Consider the following 19,205-nt stretch of genomic DNA (forward strand, 5'->3'; position numbering starts at 1 on the left):
TGTGCAATTTAGTATTTATCTCCTAATCAATTTACTTTAAAAAAACTTGAAAAAATGTCTAAGTTTGCTCAAGTTCCAATCCCTTCGCTTATATTTCCTCGCTATTCCTGTAAAAATATTCATGTTTAATTTTTTGTGGCCTAATTCCATATTCATGGATTTGATTTTTGAATGTTTTACTTTTTATTAACATCCAACCGAAAGTTTAGAACCAATACTAACGACCGAACCGAAAATTCAACTGGTTTGATATTTTAGAAGTTTAACTACATTTGTACCTTGAATGCAGGAAAATTATAGGCAAGTTATTGGAGACGTGAGTTCACTTAAAATTCAGTTCAATGTTCCATTAAAAAATAAAAAATCAGTTCAATGTAAAAAAGGAAGAAAAGCAGATTGAGAGAGTACTTTATTCGTTACTAAATCTCAATTATTCATCTATATGAAACTGATTCGCAAAGATACAGCCGATGGTATTTTACTATTGTTATAGGAATATGATAGATTACAAGTGAGACACCTTTTAAAAAATGGAAGCAAGGATCCAATTTACAAAGATAGTTTACAATAAATATAGGAGAAATGGGAGAAAAACGGACTCACAAAACTTATTTCAAGTCCCTGGGCTGTATAAGCATGGGGTCATTCAATTTTTTCCAACACTTCCAACCTGGTTTTTCTTTTCCAGCCTTTCATTGTTGCGACCAGGTTGACCAACCCAATAATTTGGGTCTTACTATATTCCTGCAAATGAAGAAGACGTATTACAAACAAAGCGGTGGATGTTTCAAACAAATATTATTGGGTTGATTGAAGTGTGATATTCATACCGGATGAGCGCGTGACCAGTGTTCATATTCAGTTTCTGGAAGGTAGAAGGCCTGTTTACAAGTGACAAGAGTGTAAACATCAGATGTTGCAGCTGGGATGCTGATTTACAAGTTTCCAAAATACACTTGGAGTGTAAAGTCACGTTTCGATTATGAGAATCAGCAAGTTTTACCCAAATGCAGTATTTACCTTGATAAAAGTTTCAACCGCCTGCAATTTGGGTCCAACTTCAATGGAGACGAAGTGCTTTAGGCCATTTATCAAAACCTGAGAACAGGGAGGCTCAATGAAATCCAGAAACGGCAAAAGTAAAAGAAGGGAAAGAAAACGCATCATTCAAACACAAGTTAAGAAAAACCTGAAGATCCAGTGACATGAGTGCTCTCCCTTCATCCGTGCATCGTTTCACCCTAGATAGACCTTCAATGAGGGTTTCAGCAATATTTTCAAGACCATATTCTAAGAGGAGATCTTGAACCTGGAATCAAGTAAATAGCAGGGAGAAGAAATATATATACCTTTATTAACTTTGACAATGATTGCTTATCCAAAAACTAAATCAATCCCAATAAATAAATGCAGGAAACATAATAATGAAACATATTAAAATTGTCGGATACGTTGTCTGAGAGAAATTGGAGACCTGTACGTGTCTACAAACGGCCGACTTGTGAATGCAGTTATCAGAGTGTAAAGTGCTACAGCTTCAGAATAGTCTCCTGAGGAGTGGGAGAGTATGGGAAGATAAAATAATAACTTGTATATATGTATATTAGCTAATAGCTAATTTGGAGATTTATATAACAATCTGAATCACTAGAATCAGACTGATTTGATTAATTTTCTATTTCGTTCGGATATCCCATAAATAATGAGATCTGACAAGTTCCTATTTTCTCTCGCATTGCTAGGATTATTAAATATGTATCAATGAAGAGAATATCACCATCTACAAGGTCAAAAGCACAGAAGGGAATTAGATGCAGCATACAGTCATAGCAGGCAAACAACAGCGCCTAGCACATTCAAATGAAAAGTTACTGAAAAACTAAAACCACCCAACTACCACCACTATTTAACAACCATATAGCAAAAAATGCTGGTCCATTGAGAATGTCAACCAGCCAAAAAGAATCCCATAGTTTCACACGATATAAAATTCTTATTAGAATCCAAGTTGTAAGCATATATGAGTATCTTATAGCAATCTTTACCTCCTTTCGTATACCCCCATGAGCAAGCCTTGTTTTGTAGTGTTTAAATTCTCCCAGCAATAAATCAACATACCTGTTAAAACAATTATATATGGTCCCTAAATCCTCCAGCAACAAATAATGATATATTCTATTTACTAGAAGTAGTGCACAAAGGAGCCAATTCATGAAATACACAATTCTTGGACTCACAAGAATAAGTTGAGACATAATAACCTAGGTTTAAGATCTATAATAAATTTAACTAAACTGTATGGGAGCTGTGTGATGAGGGTTGAAGCTTATAGAAGAGGTAAGGGCTCCGAAGACTATACATGCCAACACCATATCACAGTCTTGCAATGCATTTGAGACTGTTTCATAAATTTGTTCATTCCTTTTCAAACTCAACATGCCAACACCATATCACAAACTTGTTCTTTTCTAACCACTGTCACTTTTAATTTTTAAAAAGCAATCATTAAATTTTACAAAACACCTTCCGACTTCCAAATTTCTGCTTCGTGCTTATTGAACACCTACGAACTTCCAAATCTCAATATTCTTTAGCAGTTGATGCTTCCTTCACATTTTTTACGAGTTTGACCCCTATCAAATAATGTTATGTTATCTAATTTCTTGATAATTCATTTTTTGTAGATTTTTTTTATTAATGCTTTTATATGATGCCATTAAAGTTGCATGTGGATCGATAAAATCGATGAACTTTCTGGAGAAATGATTTGATTTGTGGAATGATTTGAGAAATGACTTCGAATGACACTCATCTTGGGTATAAATTGTATTTGCTATTTGGAATTGTTTGATTTGATGTATAATATATAGAGTGTATTTGAAATTCAATTGAATTTTGTCCATCTAAACAAATTAAAGAATTTGAAATCCATCAACACGCGCAATCTAAAGGAATTTTACTCGGTAATACAGGACGTCCAAAATAATGATAGAATGACAAAAACAGTACTTAAACTGCACTTTCTTAAGCACTTCCTCAATGTGATGAACTGTGTTAAAAGGATAGGGAACCTACCCATTATGCTCTAATCCAAGTTCCTTCACCTCCCATTTAGCATTGGCAATGCGATCAACATACCTGCTCAATTTTCCCCAGTCAATACCACAACAATACGGCTAAGCAATTATTAAAGACGCTGCAAGAGGGAAAATATGATATGGGGTTTACAATTTACTGATGTCTAAGTTAAAAATGCAAAAAGCAACCGTTAATGAACTGTATATCTGTCTATTTTCAGTCAGACCACCCTGAGAGAAGAGAGTCCAGTCTTGTCTCTGGAGACCAACCAAAAAAAAAAACCCTAGTAAACTCGAAATAACCCACCAAAAAAATAAGCCCGAAACAAAAACACAAAAACCCATCCAAGCAGCTTCTCCTATCAGATCAGGGAAGAAACCAAAGTGAGTGATAGCTTGATTTCAACACATATAATGGAAAATATCACTCCAAATTCAAACAAAGACCCTTCCAGAAAGTTCTTCAGACTAGATTAATATCAACAGTGAGCGGATAGATTTTCACCTAAACGACAATTTAAATTTAAAGAGAGAAATGAATGAGTGGGAAATGTTACACATAATAATTGACCAAGTAACTTTTAAGTGCATCCATCTACTTATGGAAAATTTTCATAACCAAAGGAATGTACAACCAATGATTGATTGACTAATATCTCATCATATCTCACCCATCAACATGAAGTAGCAATCTCGCAGTAGTCCTGTGAATTAGCTGAGTAAGTTCGGGAACAGCATCCACCTATAATTGAATTCCACATAAAACAACGACAAGATTAACTCAGGAAAAAAAATACCTGATAAAGACAACTCGACTAACAATATCATCATTGTATCAAGAATGTGTGAGATGGCATTAGAGCAACAATGGTTGACAAAAGATAATCAGCAAAGAGAAAGTAGCTCCAACTATTAGATTAACCAGTAATTATAGAATCATATACAACTTTGTCAACATGATGGTCTTTTGTCAACTTCTATGATTTGATGTGTATTGTTGAAGATTACAAATCATTGAGAACTGTCGATAACTATACCAAACTGATAAAGTTTTATGTCAGCATGCTGGCCTAAATGTAGTTGCAGGACGTACCAAATGCACATAAAAGTCCTCAACTACAGCTCCATTATTCTGCAGAAGCCTTGATTGAAGATGGGCTTTAGATCTATGCAACAATTTAGCAACAAGAGATAGTGTGTCAGCACCAGCACATCTTTCCTGCAGCATAATGTTAATCCAAATCACTCAAATAAAAGTCAAACTGTTACCACCAAATCGGAACAACTAGGCAGCATAACAGAAATTTAACCCTTTGCAATGTAATATATATACTTCATGACCAAGGTAAGGCAAAGCATGCTACAAGATGAAAAAGGAAAAGCTTCTCGAGAATTACGTACTCTAGACATGTTTCCTAGTTCAGATTCTAAGGAAACACACAACGTAATATGGTCGTAAATTCTAGAGAAATCATCATAAAATGTGAATTATATATCCTTGTTATGAGTAACCTAAATGAATAAGAAAATAAAGAGTAGTGTAATTACCATGCCAACTACTAGAGAAACCGATGTTAATCGAGAACCAAATATTCACAAATTAATAGCAGAATTACTTCTTTGGCGTAACTCGTAAGTACCTTCAAACCAGAAGATATGCTATTCAAGTGAGTGGGAGGACTAGCAGGAGTGACATCTTTATGAGATAATGAAGTCAAGGACGCTGGGGATGAAGAAGAAATTGGTGAAGACTGAGGTTTTACCCACTGGTCATAGTCTTGTGTGATCCTCGACAGTGCAGTCTTTAGCTTGTCTGAAGAAAATGGTGATCAGAGAACCATCTTACTCCAGAAACAATGTATATTCACCATATTGAAGACAACAGAACTATGATTTGGCATAACACATCAAAGGGTAACCAAACAATATAGAATATGAACAAGAAATAAACAAAACATACGAGGAAGAGAGTGATTAACGCCCTTTCCACCAGGGGGAATACCACGCTGGCAGAATGTCTCAAATACAAAGCGGAAAAAGATCCCAAACAACTGGCAAATTCCCTGTTAAAAGGGGGATTATTCAGTCATAACATAAAAGAGAGAATAGATAAGAACACAAATATAAAGGCACAACAGGAATAGGGAGGGGGAGAAGAACAAAAAACATCTACCCGAGATAGTAACATGCCTACCTTAAAAAATTCAACATTGATGATCTCTAATTTCTGCATCAATCGTGCATACTTATCCATCAACCTGATGAATGAACAGAAACAAAGTTGAATGATTTTTGTGAATGCACGCAGTATGTTATACAGTCAGAAAATAAGACCCTAAATATACCTCAAAAGACTAAGTGATGATCCTGTTTGCGCGATTGAATCTTCATCATATCCATAAGACAACTGATGCCTTGAATGATTTGGTCTGGAGATACGACTAGGAAGCTGGCTATCTTCGTCAATAAAATCTGCGTGAAGATCATCATTTTCATCTTCTGAAACAGGGCTCCCATTAATATGGTTTGCATCACCACTTTCGGGAGAAATTTTAATATGCCGGAGCTTCCCATTGACATTTCCAGATTCTCCATGAGTAGTCACACCATTGAGGTGAAAGGAATCAGAATAGTCCAGGGAATTAACATTCTGTTTCAACAAGAATGGGTTTCCACACTCCAGCCAATATGAAAATCCGCTCCTCTTTGATTCACTTACAACTGAACCAACTGATCGATTGGCATGAAGTAATCTCGCTCTGGGAGAACTATCGGGTGAAATTATGAGGGCAGCTCCATCACCAACAAGTCCCGCAAAACTAACTACTTGAATTGTTTCGGGAGGCATTATCTGCCAGTTCTCCTTTTCCATCACCATTTTCAAAGCCTGGAAGCCAAATGAAATCAAAATGTTATAGTAAATGCATAGAAAGTACATCGAGAGAGAAACTTATCATTTATTTATTTTTATTTAATGACGGTTTCGACAGGGATAGAATAGACATGTCAATATTTGGACACATATAAATCATTTGTTGCAACAAAAAACATCATACGGTTATAAGGGATTTTATAGATGAAGTTTCTATAACCATCATAAAATTTGAAAGAATATTTAAAATAAATTCAAGTAGTAGAAGAGACATCCCTGAAACCCACCAATTCTACATTCTCAGATATTACTGCAGTGCTTCTCAAACATTAGCATGGTGCTTTCCAGAAAAAAAGTTATGGTGTTGTGATCTTTCCATTGACACAACCACCAAACTTTGACAAACTACTATGCCATTTTACCAGCTTCCCCTGCCCCCCCCACCCCCCCCACCCCCTTCCCTTGCCACCTTCATCCACATTTTTAAAAACCCTAGAATGTCAATGTTCACAGTTAATATCCCAATTCAACAAAAACCTACAACCACCCCAGCTCCTCCCAACTCCCTAAGGATTATCACTGGGAGCCCAAGCTACTGGCATCTGGGTTTTCCGAGCGCATGCACAGAAAGAAGTCCAAATTCTACTTAAAACCCAAACAGTCATATAGACCAAGACACTAGTCAGAAAGTTTCCTTCCTGAATCTTAATTAGGTGAGAACAATAATGAAAAGTTTGTTCCGTCGATCTTGAACTTCTCGAAGTCTCAAACATAGGCATGAAGGCATGCACAGGTGCAAACCTCAGGTTGGAACTCTTAGCAAACGGATAAGAGACTACATCTTAGTACCTTCACATAGATTGGTGTATTCAAGGAGGCGCTGAATTTTAGTATTGCAAGCCGTGAATAACAAGGTAAGGAATATTTAGAGTGAAGGGTGGGGAGACTCGTGATGCATCTCAAATTTTCTTCCTCTGTATTTTATTGTCTTAAAAAAAAATTTCCTTATTTTTTCATTGTTCTTCTATTTCGTATAGCAACAGCTCAGTAACAATTTGTACTCTGAGACTCATTGTTCAGACCATGGAATCCAATGAGTAAGGACTGTACATATTTTGATTGACTTCATGAATTAAATTAAATCACATAAACGATGCAGTTACTTATGCACACCATCAATAAAGGAGATGCGGCAAAAAAACAAAATATAGAAATACATATTGCATCCAATATATTATTGTATCGATGCTTTGCTGCAAAGCAAAATATCGCAGTTTTAAGACTTACATAAATATTCTGCCGATGGAAAGCAACAAAATAACTTTCACAAATGGATTTGAGTTTCTGTCGGAATTCAATAGCTTCTATTCCACAAAAAGCTTCCCCAGCCAGAATGAAGATACTTAGGTCTTCATAATTTCTTAAAAATTGATGAATGCTACTCGAAGTAACAGCAGAAGAAGAAAGCAAAACTGCTATCCGGCTTGTCATAAGTTGCCACAGGTTCTTCCGACCCCTCTGTAAGGTATGTGAAACAATCAGTGTAGCATCTTTTCGCAGGAGAAACCATGGGGATCCACTACTTGATGCCGCGCTTCCATTATCTCGTCCCTCGTCATTTGGATGATCAACAGACTTGGAACCGTCAGAAGATGCAGAATATTCAGGTGGCTCATCGGTTGATGTTAAAGAAAATCCTCTTGCAGTTGAAAGGAGTGAACATTCTTCTGCTGGAAAAATGGAAGAAGCTTCCCTCTTAGATTCATGCGAGATCCCAGATAAGTTACTATGTTGCTTCACACCCTGAGAATGGAAGGATGAAACCTGTCAGAGCATGTATAAGAAATTGATTACTCTCAGTCACAAGTAATTCACATAAAGTCACATTGCGATTTCTGAAGATGTCTAGTATATTCTTATCTGCAAAGTACTAAAAAGAAAATGAAGCAACGTGAGATACATCATCCTCACCATAATAACCTAAGGTAAGAATTACACAAGGAATTTGGAATTTAATTCTAATCATAAACTTGCATGAGGAAATAATGCTATTATAACATTGTGCAAGCCACACAAAGAGGTAAGACAACATATTGTGGTAATTGCATACAGTATAACCTCTCATACGAGTGAGTAAAGTTGAAACTACTATCACATCCACTTCCGCGAGCATACAATATTCGACAATAATCAATTAATGTTTGAAGTTAACTTTACAAATAAGATTTTTGAGGCAAGAAATCCATAAGAAAGATATAACCGTCCACATCAGAATATTTTGAAAGGGAGTACAAGCAATATCCTCCAAGATGTTACAGTTTAGAGACGTAATAGACATTAGACAAACAAAAAGAATGATAAACATATAGAGAACACATTTTTCCAAGATAGGTTGTAGCTTCGAAGAGTAGTTGCATATAAGATGAATACACAAAATAAAGTGGATATAATTGATGATATGGTTATGATGAAGTATGCCAAAGACATTAATCAAATATGATAAATGCATCATATTTCCAAAAATCATAAAGTAATAATTTGATTTATTTCCAGAATAGATTCTCAACAAAGGAGGAGGAGAAAATAATGGACAAAAAGGTGACAACATATAACAAAAAACTTACGTTCTCGTCTAGTTGGAAGCTCATTATCGAATAATATGAACACATCTGCTTAAAGAGAACAGAGAGTGTTGCTAGCAAACACTCTCTGAACTTGGATTCAGGTATCCGTAAACACAAATCACTGTATGTAAGCCTGACCAGGATTAAAAAACAAAAATCATGAAATGCATATAATCACGATGGCTGCTTCAAAGACGAAAGGAATCTCTCACAAACATAAAAATAGAGAGGTGTCCCGAATATTAAGGTCCATATTTTTTCCCAAATAATAGACAAAAAACAGGTTATACCTCATGTTCTGCATGTTGGAATCTTCCACATCCTGCAGTAAGTTAAACCGTTAGCTGCTAGCATGAACATAACATCCACAGCCAAGACAGTCAGTTCAGGAGTTGAAGATTATTTTTGGACATCCATAACAAAATAATAATCTAGCAAGGATCCCACATACCCACTAAATTCTTTATCCCTTGTAAATAAGTCCAAAACAACGAAAATTCAATATCCATATGGTATTTAAGTAAATAAGTAACAAACAACACATTTATCACACAGCATTTAAAAACCTTGAAGATTACAAACTTATTAACATATGTTGAGACTAAATAATATCTGCCATATTAGTTAAGAAATAAAGGAGAGTCCCACAGAGTTCAGCAAGACACATTATAAGTAACCTTGCTAAAAATGACAGAAGCAATTTATTTCAGTAAGCATTAAGTGATTACTTGTTTAATTTACATCATTTTTCCAGTTTATTCAAATATTTTCACCTGGTCTTCAATACAACACATGACAAGCAAAACAATAGGACTGCGACAGATATTGAGAGACCAGTCTGTTTGCTTTCTTCCTTAGCATATCCCAATATTTTTCCTAATTTTCTTTTTCCTGGACCTTAAGTTGTCATACGTACATGCACCGATTTTCTTGCATTAAGAACTACATATTCAATATACAAATCCTTCAGCATGTCTTTAACATGCATCTGGTGTGTCCCTAACATGCCTTTGCATGTCAATAAATAGAAAACTTGCAAAAATCATTCCTGGAGATGTTCTTGTACATCAGAGACTAGTTACAGCAATAACTCACATACAAAGATGTCCAGGACAGAAAGACTGAATGTGCTTCCTTGCAGGAGGTGAGAGAAGGGGAGTTGACAGAACTAATAACCAAAGTATACCAACATCGACACTGGAGGTAGGAGAAGGGGGAAGGAACAGTGTAGGAAAAATTATCCAACACTAACATGGCACATGTTTAAGTGCAGAACGCCAAATGGTAGAGGTATCTCCCAAAAGTTTGTACAAAAATGAATCAATCATCATTGTTGCCACAATATATCATATGCAACAATTGAAAGAAATAATTACTCAGAGATATGGAGAGGAAGTAGGGGAAATTTTCATTTTTTTTATAGGAAACGAAGGGGAAATTTTCATTTACTTAGGAGTACAGCAAAATATAGTAGTTAATCAATCCTGCGAGTTACGGAGAGGAAGTAGGGGGCATTTCCATTTACTTTAGGTACAGCAGATTATAGTTGTTCATCAACCGTGTGGGTTTTCCACGAATCCAATCCACTGAGCTACATTTTGACCGAAATAGTTTCATGAAAGTAGTGTTCCAAGATGATGCCCACTGGATAAATGATAATATGATAAATTTATTTCTTGAATTGTGTACTTCAATCAATTGTTCCAAGTTAAAACCATAACTATGTTCAATAATTCACAGGCGCTTGAATAATGATATGTTATGTAAAAGGTACCTCCAGCACAATGACCCTCAAAGCAGAGTGGCTTTCTGTTAGAGCCTCCTGCATAAAAAAACTTTGTATCTTTTCAGCTAAACCAGAGACATCACCAATTAATGCATAAGCATCGATCACCTGCATTAAAGAAGAAAACATGAATCAAGATTATATTTGATCTGATGCATGTTTGCATGAACCAGAACTATCAAAGTACGAGAAACTTCATTTGTGAGTTGCTAACTTCTTTCCTCTTAATATGATGAAGAAACGCATACTAATTTCTGACAAGAAATCAACTAGGATAGAAGCCCTTATCTCACAGGAAAATGTACAATGATTGAAGCCAAATCCACACCCTTTACATTCTTGACTACAAATATCGAGACCAAAATACTACATTAAACATGATGGGACTCAATGGGTTTAATTGTATAGACAGTTACAATGGAAAGAATGGGACCGCCTTCATTGGGAACGTACACTGCCGTAAGAGAATGAAAGATGTGGACACTCATCAAACATAACATGATGTGCCCACAAGTACAAAATCAGTCATTAAGGAAAACACCAGTTATAAAGGTACTAACCAATCCTAACTATTGATCATCTTAAATGAAGAGGAAATGGATATTTGATTAAGAAAAATAGTTGGCCAACCAATAAATTGCACTTTATGAATTTCGATTCTAAATGATTCATATAAAGCAAATGCGGCACTAACAGTTATATAGTCATCCTCTTTGAAGTCCTGGCACACTTTTAATAGAAGTGAATCCAGCTTCTGAAGAGTTTTTCCCAGCCATACCTGCATTAAATTAAAACAGAAAAAAGAAAATGAACAAAGTGATCCATAACGGAACTGCACAATAAGATGGATTAACAGATAAAACAATACAAACAAAATTGTAGGTAAATCTATATGTGTATATATGGAAGGAGCAGATCACATGCACAACAAGTAGGAAACTGGAGAACTTTATGTGCTTTAAAACATAAATGCAATTGTTTAATTCACCTCAACACCACTGGTCATCTCTTTCACCACTGAAAGACCGGACAAACTATCAAGAAGTTGCAAATATTCAGATAGTATTTGGAATGCCTGAAATGGACGAGTCACGTTCTTAGCAAAAATGTTTAAATATCCACAAATATACAGAATTGAAGTGAAGGCAAAAAAAAATTGCTTGAAGAAAAATAAAAAATAAAGGAACCTGCAAGGTGAAATAATACCTTGGAAAAATTTCCTTCCTCAACAAGAGTTTCAAGAGCCTCTTGCATGTTCACTACATTGCCAATCTCAGTAAGAATGGGAAGCAAGTCCTGCAATTTATAAAACAATAATTTAGATAACTAAAATACAAAGTTCGTAATTCGATAATTAAACCAGTAAGACAACAATGCTCAATTTGTCTACTAGTTTAAAATGAGTAAATCACAGGCGAAGATTTTGTCAGTGGATCGATTTTTATGATCATCCAAACTGAAAAACTTGGTTTGGTTCAAAATTTAGATGCAAAAAAAATCCAAACCAAACCGATTACTGTTATGATTATAAAAAAAGTATCTTTTAATTTCATGTGTAAATGTTGTAATGTTTCTTGTCGCAAGTATTTTTATAGCAACGGGTTTGCGTGATTGATTATAAAAAGTAACAGTAAAATGTGGTTAAAATGGCGATGCTACATGTTTGACTATCATGCGAAAAATACAATCGTTGTAACTGGCTTTATTGCTTTTCAAATCTATTTCTTTATTCTTTTCTAATAGATCTTGTAGTTTCTTCAATATTGTAAATAAAATAATTCAGAATTGATTTATGTTGAGAAGAGGAAAGGTACCATTAGCATCTGTTTCATCAACATTCGTTTTTATAAATTTGGGAAGAATTGAGCTAAAATATGTCAAATACTAGAATGATGTGGATGGGTGACTAGTAAGAAAGAAAAGATTCAGTGACCAGTTAATATGCATAGCCAGCCAAGAACTCAATTGATCAATCTTGGCTTAAAATATCTCTATTTTTAAACACTGGATTGGTATAATATAAGGGCCTGAAGAAAATCAAAAGCACTGCAAATATAGATTATAAAAATCCAAAAACTGTCAACAATGAACAAATTTCAAATAAACAAATGAGGAACAGTGAAATCAAACTAGGTCAATCTATTTTCAAATATGATCTGGATGCATCAGACTATGGTTGATGCTTAAATGGGCAGGAGAAGAAACAATAAGTTGCAAGGATAATAACTTGTCTAAACTCCCAGGGGAGATATTACCAGAAGTGCTTGTTTCTTTTTGGAATTTGTTGTCACAATGAGATCCCTAGACACCTCATTCCTTGAAGAGGTAAGGTGTCTTCGCCCATTCTGCACAGATCAAAAGTACAGTAACTGGTTGAACAAGTGAGTAGGGAAATTTTTGAAGAATAGGAAGCCGTCTTTCCAAAAAAGTAAACAAAATAGAGAAAGGCAGAAACTTTAGAGCAAAAAAGATTTAGCTTGAATAATTAATGTGAAACCTAAATGACCTGTTCAATAAAAAAATTGAAAAGACTATATTAAATTCAAAAGTTTCTAAAACAAACATGTGGAGGGCTCTTTGAAATCTCCATTCAAAATTCCAGCAAAATAGAATATACCTCCCCCTTGGATCACTCCCATTAGTAAAAGCACAAAATTTAACTAAAAACACGTTCAAAAGTATCCAAATATTTCGCATGATATTTCGTATTGGTAACTCTATTTTGTTCTTAGTAGTAACTTGTGAAAAGTGGAAATTAAAAGGTAATAAGAAAGAGAAGAACGTGAAAAAATAAAAAGAAAATTGATTACTTAACAGATTATATGATGGACTTTAGGTACAATTTTCTGTTCTGGAATTCGTATCCGGAAAAGATAATAAGTTGTTTGTCATCAGACCTTCCAATAATGGGGGAAAAACATAGGGAACACTAGTACATGTGAATATTCAATGCTGAAAGGCAAAAGAGTCACCTGCTTACCATGCAAATAACATTTGCAATCTTCAGGTCCTTCTCCAGTTGCCTCACCAGATTCATACCCTTCACTGAAACAAGTATCTATTTGATATAATAGTCTACGAAGAAATTTCATAAGGTACCGCTAGTTCATTAACAGAAGACCGGAATGATGTCTGATATGCCTTGGGAAATGAAATATTACCAATCAATCCGATGCATTAAAAGTAATGAATATAAACAAGACCAAAAAAAATTCTGCCAAGTTCCAAGACCAAGGATTTGAAGGTGAAATAAAAATAAAAAATAAGTAAACTCCTTGCATCATCAAGACAAGAATGTGACTGGAATCAAAACAGTAAGCATTCAATCAACTCCATGCACCAAAGCAAAGAAATATCAGAGTGAAAATGGTCTTCGAAAACTCGTTCATAATCATAAAGGAACAGGAATGACGTCTATAATGACATGCATCTCATCTTCCAGAAATCTGACTCAGATTTGTAAAAGTTGAATCTGGTCCTAATTAGCCCATTGATAGGCCATGCACTGGAGTTATTATTCAGTGTAAAATGTGAGAACAAAATCAGATCATAATTATAAACGTAACGGACTGGTAACAATGCCAAATAAACAATAATAACTCCGATAAAAATGCAACAAGAGCTTTCCTATTGTCCAGAACACAAGAAAGATGAAACCCACCCATTTCTTCATGATGTTCCATGACATGACGTGACAGACGCTCGGAAATTTTATCCAGTTGTGCAAGGCGGAGAGTGGCCTGTAAAAGCATGCAATGCATAATGCATCTAAATGAAATATTTTGCCAGAGAGATAGAAAAATATTTACTAAAAAATGTAATTAGTATCAAGCATATACACAACAGCATAAATTACAATTTGGGTGCATTCATGAAATCAATGCATAATGTGCTAGTTGAAAACATTATAAGTAATTAAGTCAAAATAATGTTTTCTTCATATAAAAAATTGTCAATAAGCTATTAAATTGTCTGCTTTCATAGTTAAAATTATTAAACAGATAAGATAGATTCTAAATGTGGTTCATGGAGAATGATATTTGCAGTCTATAGCAAACCATATTATTAATGGAATCAAAGAAACAATGGAAATAGTCAGTTTGCAATTTTCGTTTCTTCGTAATTTTTAATGATTGTTTTCAAATAGTTAGAACCTTTTAAAAAATTTAAAATATCTCCACTCATAAAGTTGTGATCGTTAACCATGATAAATATAACATCCACATTTTTTTCATGGAATTATATGTAAAAGTCTATAAACATGTCTTACATGAACCCATAAAATCTCCATATCCGGGAAGTGTACGACACTGTAAGATCTAAGATTCTCTAGTAAGAGTGCCTTATACCATCACGATTTTTGTGGTTTTCTAATTTTTTACTCCACTCCACATTCCACAGATCATAGCTAACTGATCAAAATTTAAAATAACCTGACTGATACATTAAACCAAGAGTGTTTACTCAGAGGTCAAGCCGTTAAGGGTAGTAAAACAGACATGAACTCTTTGAATCAAAATTCAAAAAGTTTCACGATTCTCTCTTCTTGTATATTTTTTCCCAGATTTTTAAAATTGATGCTTCGATCTTAAGTGGGGATTTGCGCATTATTATCTATGTAAGTAAGATTAATGTTTTCTTTTGTGAAAGAATTAATGTCTGCCCTCCACTTTTATGATTTGTCTGTATTACGTCCACTTCTATTTTTCTAAAATCGAAAAGGTGGTGGTGTTTATTGGGTTTGCTCAATTTGAATCTCAAATTAACCAAGCCAAACTCAAGTGTGAACAATGGGTGAGAGCTTAATAACATTGGGTTAATTAAATTGGAGCTCAAATTTGATATACTTCATTCAGGCTCGAGCTTCAAAATGTTACTGATAATTGAATCAGTTCGACTCGTTTGTTTCAATTTTTAGAAAATATGTGGTAATTATTATCATACCATGAATTCAATCCAATAAGGGACAAACTAATTAAAAAAATCAATGTACCCTCATTTATGATCAACTTCTTCAGACAGCGTCTGTTTACTTAACTTTCATGTACTGATCCTCTTAAACTTCTTTCGATTTCTGAAGGGAAAAACCACCAAGATCTAAGCAGTTATAAATGCTAAGAAAACTGAATCTGTCGCATTTCAAGGTGAGATTACCCTACATTCGCAAGCTTGATTCAGTTTTTTGAATAGACAGAGAATTCTCTGCCTGTTAAAGCTTACACTAGTCAATACATGGTCCAATGATGTGGCGTTAAAGAAAACAGAACATCCTTAAAACATTCTACAATACCATTCAGTTAGCACGCAGTTGGAGTGTTGGACTTATTTTACAGACAAAGTGCATACTATTAGTCAAATAAGGATGTACGCATACGTAAAGACATACAAACCCTATAAACGGGGATAGGTCACAAAAGCAACATGGACAAGAAAAAGAAAAGAATATAAAATAAAATAAAATAAACCAAACCCCCATTTACAACTCCATTAAGCAAAGTAACTCAGGTACCAATTTCAGTAAATGGGGTGGAGGCAAGACATGAATGTAGCAAAGACAAATACCTTTTCCTCAAAATATGAAGGTTCAATCTCTTCAGAGGGAATTTGTCCCAAAATATATCTAACAGGATCAAACTCCTAAAACAAATACAAAAGCTTTATCAATGGAATGGTTGAGTAGGACAGAACTGCGAATTGTACTCAAGGAAAATAGGCATACCACAATCTATGTAAAACATGAGTATCAGTCATAGAAGTGGATATTCAACATCAAACTAAGAAAGAAAAACTTAACAGATGTTTTGCATGTCCTCCCATAAAAGAAACCATCAACCAAATCATTTCCATTTTCAACAAATAAGGCATCATAATAAATAATTCGTGACATCTGAAATCATTCTCAAAACAATTTTTCTCCATTGAATTCTGTATAAGCTATAATATATTCTGAAAATAAATATAACATCATACAGTTTCACGGGTAAAGTTACATATAGAAGTGATTTACAAGAAATGCTTGCACAATTGAGCAAAAGTGCTTCGAAGGCAACTCATAATACTACTCTATTTTTACATATCACCCAGAATCATATCTTTATCCAAACTGTTCCAGGCACACAAAAAATATCAACAGTTTGCTTCCTCTATGGATAATGATAAAAATGTCATAGAGATATGAATGAAATCTCTTAATGCATGTAATCACAGATGACGTTGTTAGTATTTTTGTATCTAAACAACATATATAATATCACATTAAGATGATCTATTGACAGATCTTTTCTTATTAAATAGTAATTTAAGTCAATAAAAAAAAGAAGGCACTAAACAATATTTGATAACCTCCTCGAAGAATTCTTCCTCAAGCTCATCCACGGCTTGAGGTCTGCATCCATATATAGAACTTAACTCTTCCGAGCTCGAGGATAAAGTATGCCTCTGATGTGGAGGTAGTCCAGCAAGAACCCGGGCTACAGCTGCGGCTGCGGCTGCTCGTGCTGGAACCTGAACACAGAAATTTTCAAATGTAGCAAGTCAGGAATAAGGCAATGACTATCAGATTACCCTGCATGCTTCTAGTCAACGATATACTCATACACTTTTTATAAAGGGAACTATCAACAAATATACCGAGAACTTGGAACAAAGACAACATGATCCCACCACAACTAATAAATTAAGCTCTAGTCAAGTCAATTTATTTATATCAACCAAAAACATGTAATCATTTAAATTTTCATGGACATCTTAGCACAGTGAGGCAGAACCTTGAAATGAAATATCTCTCAGAAAATATATTCAATATCCTAATCAACTGAGAATTATGATCAGTTTGGCTGTAACTTACTCGAGACATTCTCTGTGCCGATTTTTTCCCTTAAATAAAGAAAATTAAGCATAATCAGAGTCATAAGCACTGAGTAAAGGTTACCAGCCTTTTTTTTATATGAAATGATATTATATTAATCAAAATACTTAATTACAAAAAGCCGAGAAGGGGTCCACGCAAGATGAAGTAAGACTGGAGTCGAATTAACATAATATTAGACTCCAATTCTTATACAAATCTGTAAATGAAAAACGATTTAAACTCCGCACTCTTCGAAATTCAACATGAAACTCTAAATTTAATCTTGTGCCCTGCATTCTTCAAGTAAGTCTTCTAAATTGTCAAAAGTCCTCATGTTCCTCTGATGCGAGTGTGACTCTTTGTGTAGATGCCAGAGCATGTAGGTGATGGTAAAATATTGTGATATTTACATAGCCAAGAATAGCCCGAACACTTTTTTGAGATTGTAAGTACCAGTAATATCACCGGTAAATTAGATCAAATGAATGCATGAAATTCGGTTTAGTTACAAACTTACATGGTTTATGAAGTGGTCTTGATCTCATCAAGGGATATATTGGTATTTAGGATTTGAAGTTGTTCAGTGGACTCAAAAAAGTGATAGGGCATTTTCTAAAAAAAGCGATCGAGCATTTTCTTGACTATGTAAGTCTCACAATATTTTACCATTATCTACATGCTCAGGCATCTACACAAAGAGTCACGCTCACTCCAAGCATATAGGCCCAGCAAAGCACTGTACATTAACTCTGAGATAAGGACACTATAACCCAAGCATGCACGATCATCATTCAACAAGAGCGCACATTCATGGAAACTAAAAATAATTCTGATAATCAACAATATTTCACCCTCCCTCCAACCATCATCATAGGTGTTATTTAATCCACCAAAGCAATTCATAACGTGCATAAAGTATCATCATACTCAATTAGAACTTCACTAAAATCGGAGTACCTCGGGGCGATCCGATTGAGATGGAAGAAGACCGAGAGAACGAGCAGAGCGAACGGAACTAATGATCTTCTCTCCAACCTTGGACAAGTCCATACCGCCTCCTTCTCGGGAGAAGAGCAGTGATCCCAGAAATAAATACGTCGACAATTCAAACCCTCCCTGTCCTAAATCCCCAATGCCACCGACGGCATTTAGCAGCAGAAACGGACTCAGTGGAAATGCAAGTGCTTGTAAATCCGTATTCCGCTGCATTTCAGTTACTCCCCGCTGCCGCCGCCGATTGCCGAATCGCACCGCCGCATTATCCCCAGATCAGATCGGAGATGTAAAAAATTCAGCTAAATTTTCGCGGGGGCTTACTCCGATCGAATTGTGAAGACTTTATTGATTAGGTATTGAGATTCAAGTTTGGAAGTAGACTTGACGACGAGAAATATAACACGTTATAAATACAAGTCTGGTCCGCTGGAGTTAATGAATAAATAAATATAATAATAATACTAATGTTTTGCTCAATCTTCTCGATAAAATAATAAAAATTTAATTTCTAAAAACACACAACGATTATAAATTTTTAATTTGATTGTTAGTTTTATTATTTTAATAAAATATGACTCTAAAACTAAAGCGAACCACAACGAAATTTGAATAAATAAAATCTCAACATGATCATGTATATATAATCAGTAGAAAATTACAAACTCTGAAAAATATAATAATATTATGTCGAAATTTGGAATAAAAATATGAAAAGTATTAAAATTTAGAATAAAATGACGAAAATACTTGAATCAAAAAACTAGAATTTGAAGAATTGTTGTTAGGTTTCCGAGCGAGTTCTAATATTTTTTTATTTAAAATTAAAACTTAAAAATATAAAAAATCAAAATCAGATTAATATATAATAATATAAAGCTAAAAATACGGTTTTCACTTAGATTTTGTAAATGGTCTACACACCGTGCTTTTTGGGCTTTTACGTGGGCGTCAAATATCTGGGCTACTTCTGTTTATGAGCCCAACTTATTGATCTGTTACA

At 34.6% G+C, this 19,205-nt stretch overlaps 1 protein-coding gene across 1 annotated transcript; it reads right to left on the minus strand.

Annotated features, from left to right (window-relative positions):
• Positions 1-383: 383 nt before the first annotated feature.
• Positions 384-18,600, minus strand: LOC140987779 (uncharacterized). The gene is made up of 25 exons (XM_073456436.1): positions 18,167-18,600; positions 16,702-16,863; positions 15,922-15,996; positions 14,021-14,099; positions 13,340-13,404; positions 12,615-12,704; positions 11,566-11,655; positions 11,348-11,434; positions 11,054-11,137; positions 10,348-10,467; positions 8,864-8,895; positions 8,574-8,706; positions 7,237-7,773; positions 5,423-5,964; positions 5,272-5,335; positions 5,038-5,140; positions 4,718-4,890; positions 4,171-4,296; positions 3,749-3,819; positions 3,076-3,138; positions 2,046-2,118; positions 1,190-1,309; positions 1,021-1,098; positions 831-881; positions 384-744 (listed from the first exon to the last, which is right to left on the minus strand). Exons 1-25 carry the CDS (start codon positions 18,416-18,418, stop codon positions 643-645), a joined length of 3,372 nt encoding a protein of 1,123 aa, XP_073312537.1. The 5' UTR covers positions 18,419-18,600; the 3' UTR covers positions 384-642.
• Between the last annotated feature and the right edge of the window lie 605 nt (positions 18,601-19,205).

Source organism: Primulina huaijiensis, chromosome 1 (genome assembly GCF_012295235.1).
Source record: "Primulina huaijiensis isolate GDHJ02 chromosome 1, ASM1229523v2, whole genome shotgun sequence".
In the NCBI taxonomy this organism is placed as follows: Eukaryota; Viridiplantae; Streptophyta; class Magnoliopsida; order Lamiales; family Gesneriaceae; genus Primulina; species Primulina huaijiensis.

What these genes read in the sequence shown, in the direction of transcription:
- LOC140987779 (XM_073456436.1), bottom strand. Translation starts at nt 18,418, where the DNA reads ATGCAGCGGAATACGGATTTACAAGCACTTGCATTTCCACTGAGTCCG. An exon ending in TCCAACATGCAGAACATGAG is followed by an intron (nt 8,707 to 8,863) that starts GTATAACCTGTT and finishes AATCCTGGTCAG; the next exon opens with GCTTACATACAGTGATTTGT. An exon ending in CGTTAATCACTCTCTTCCTC is followed by an intron (nt 4,891 to 5,037) that starts GTATGTTTTGTT and finishes CATTTTCTTCAG; the next exon opens with ACAAGCTAAAGACTGCACTG.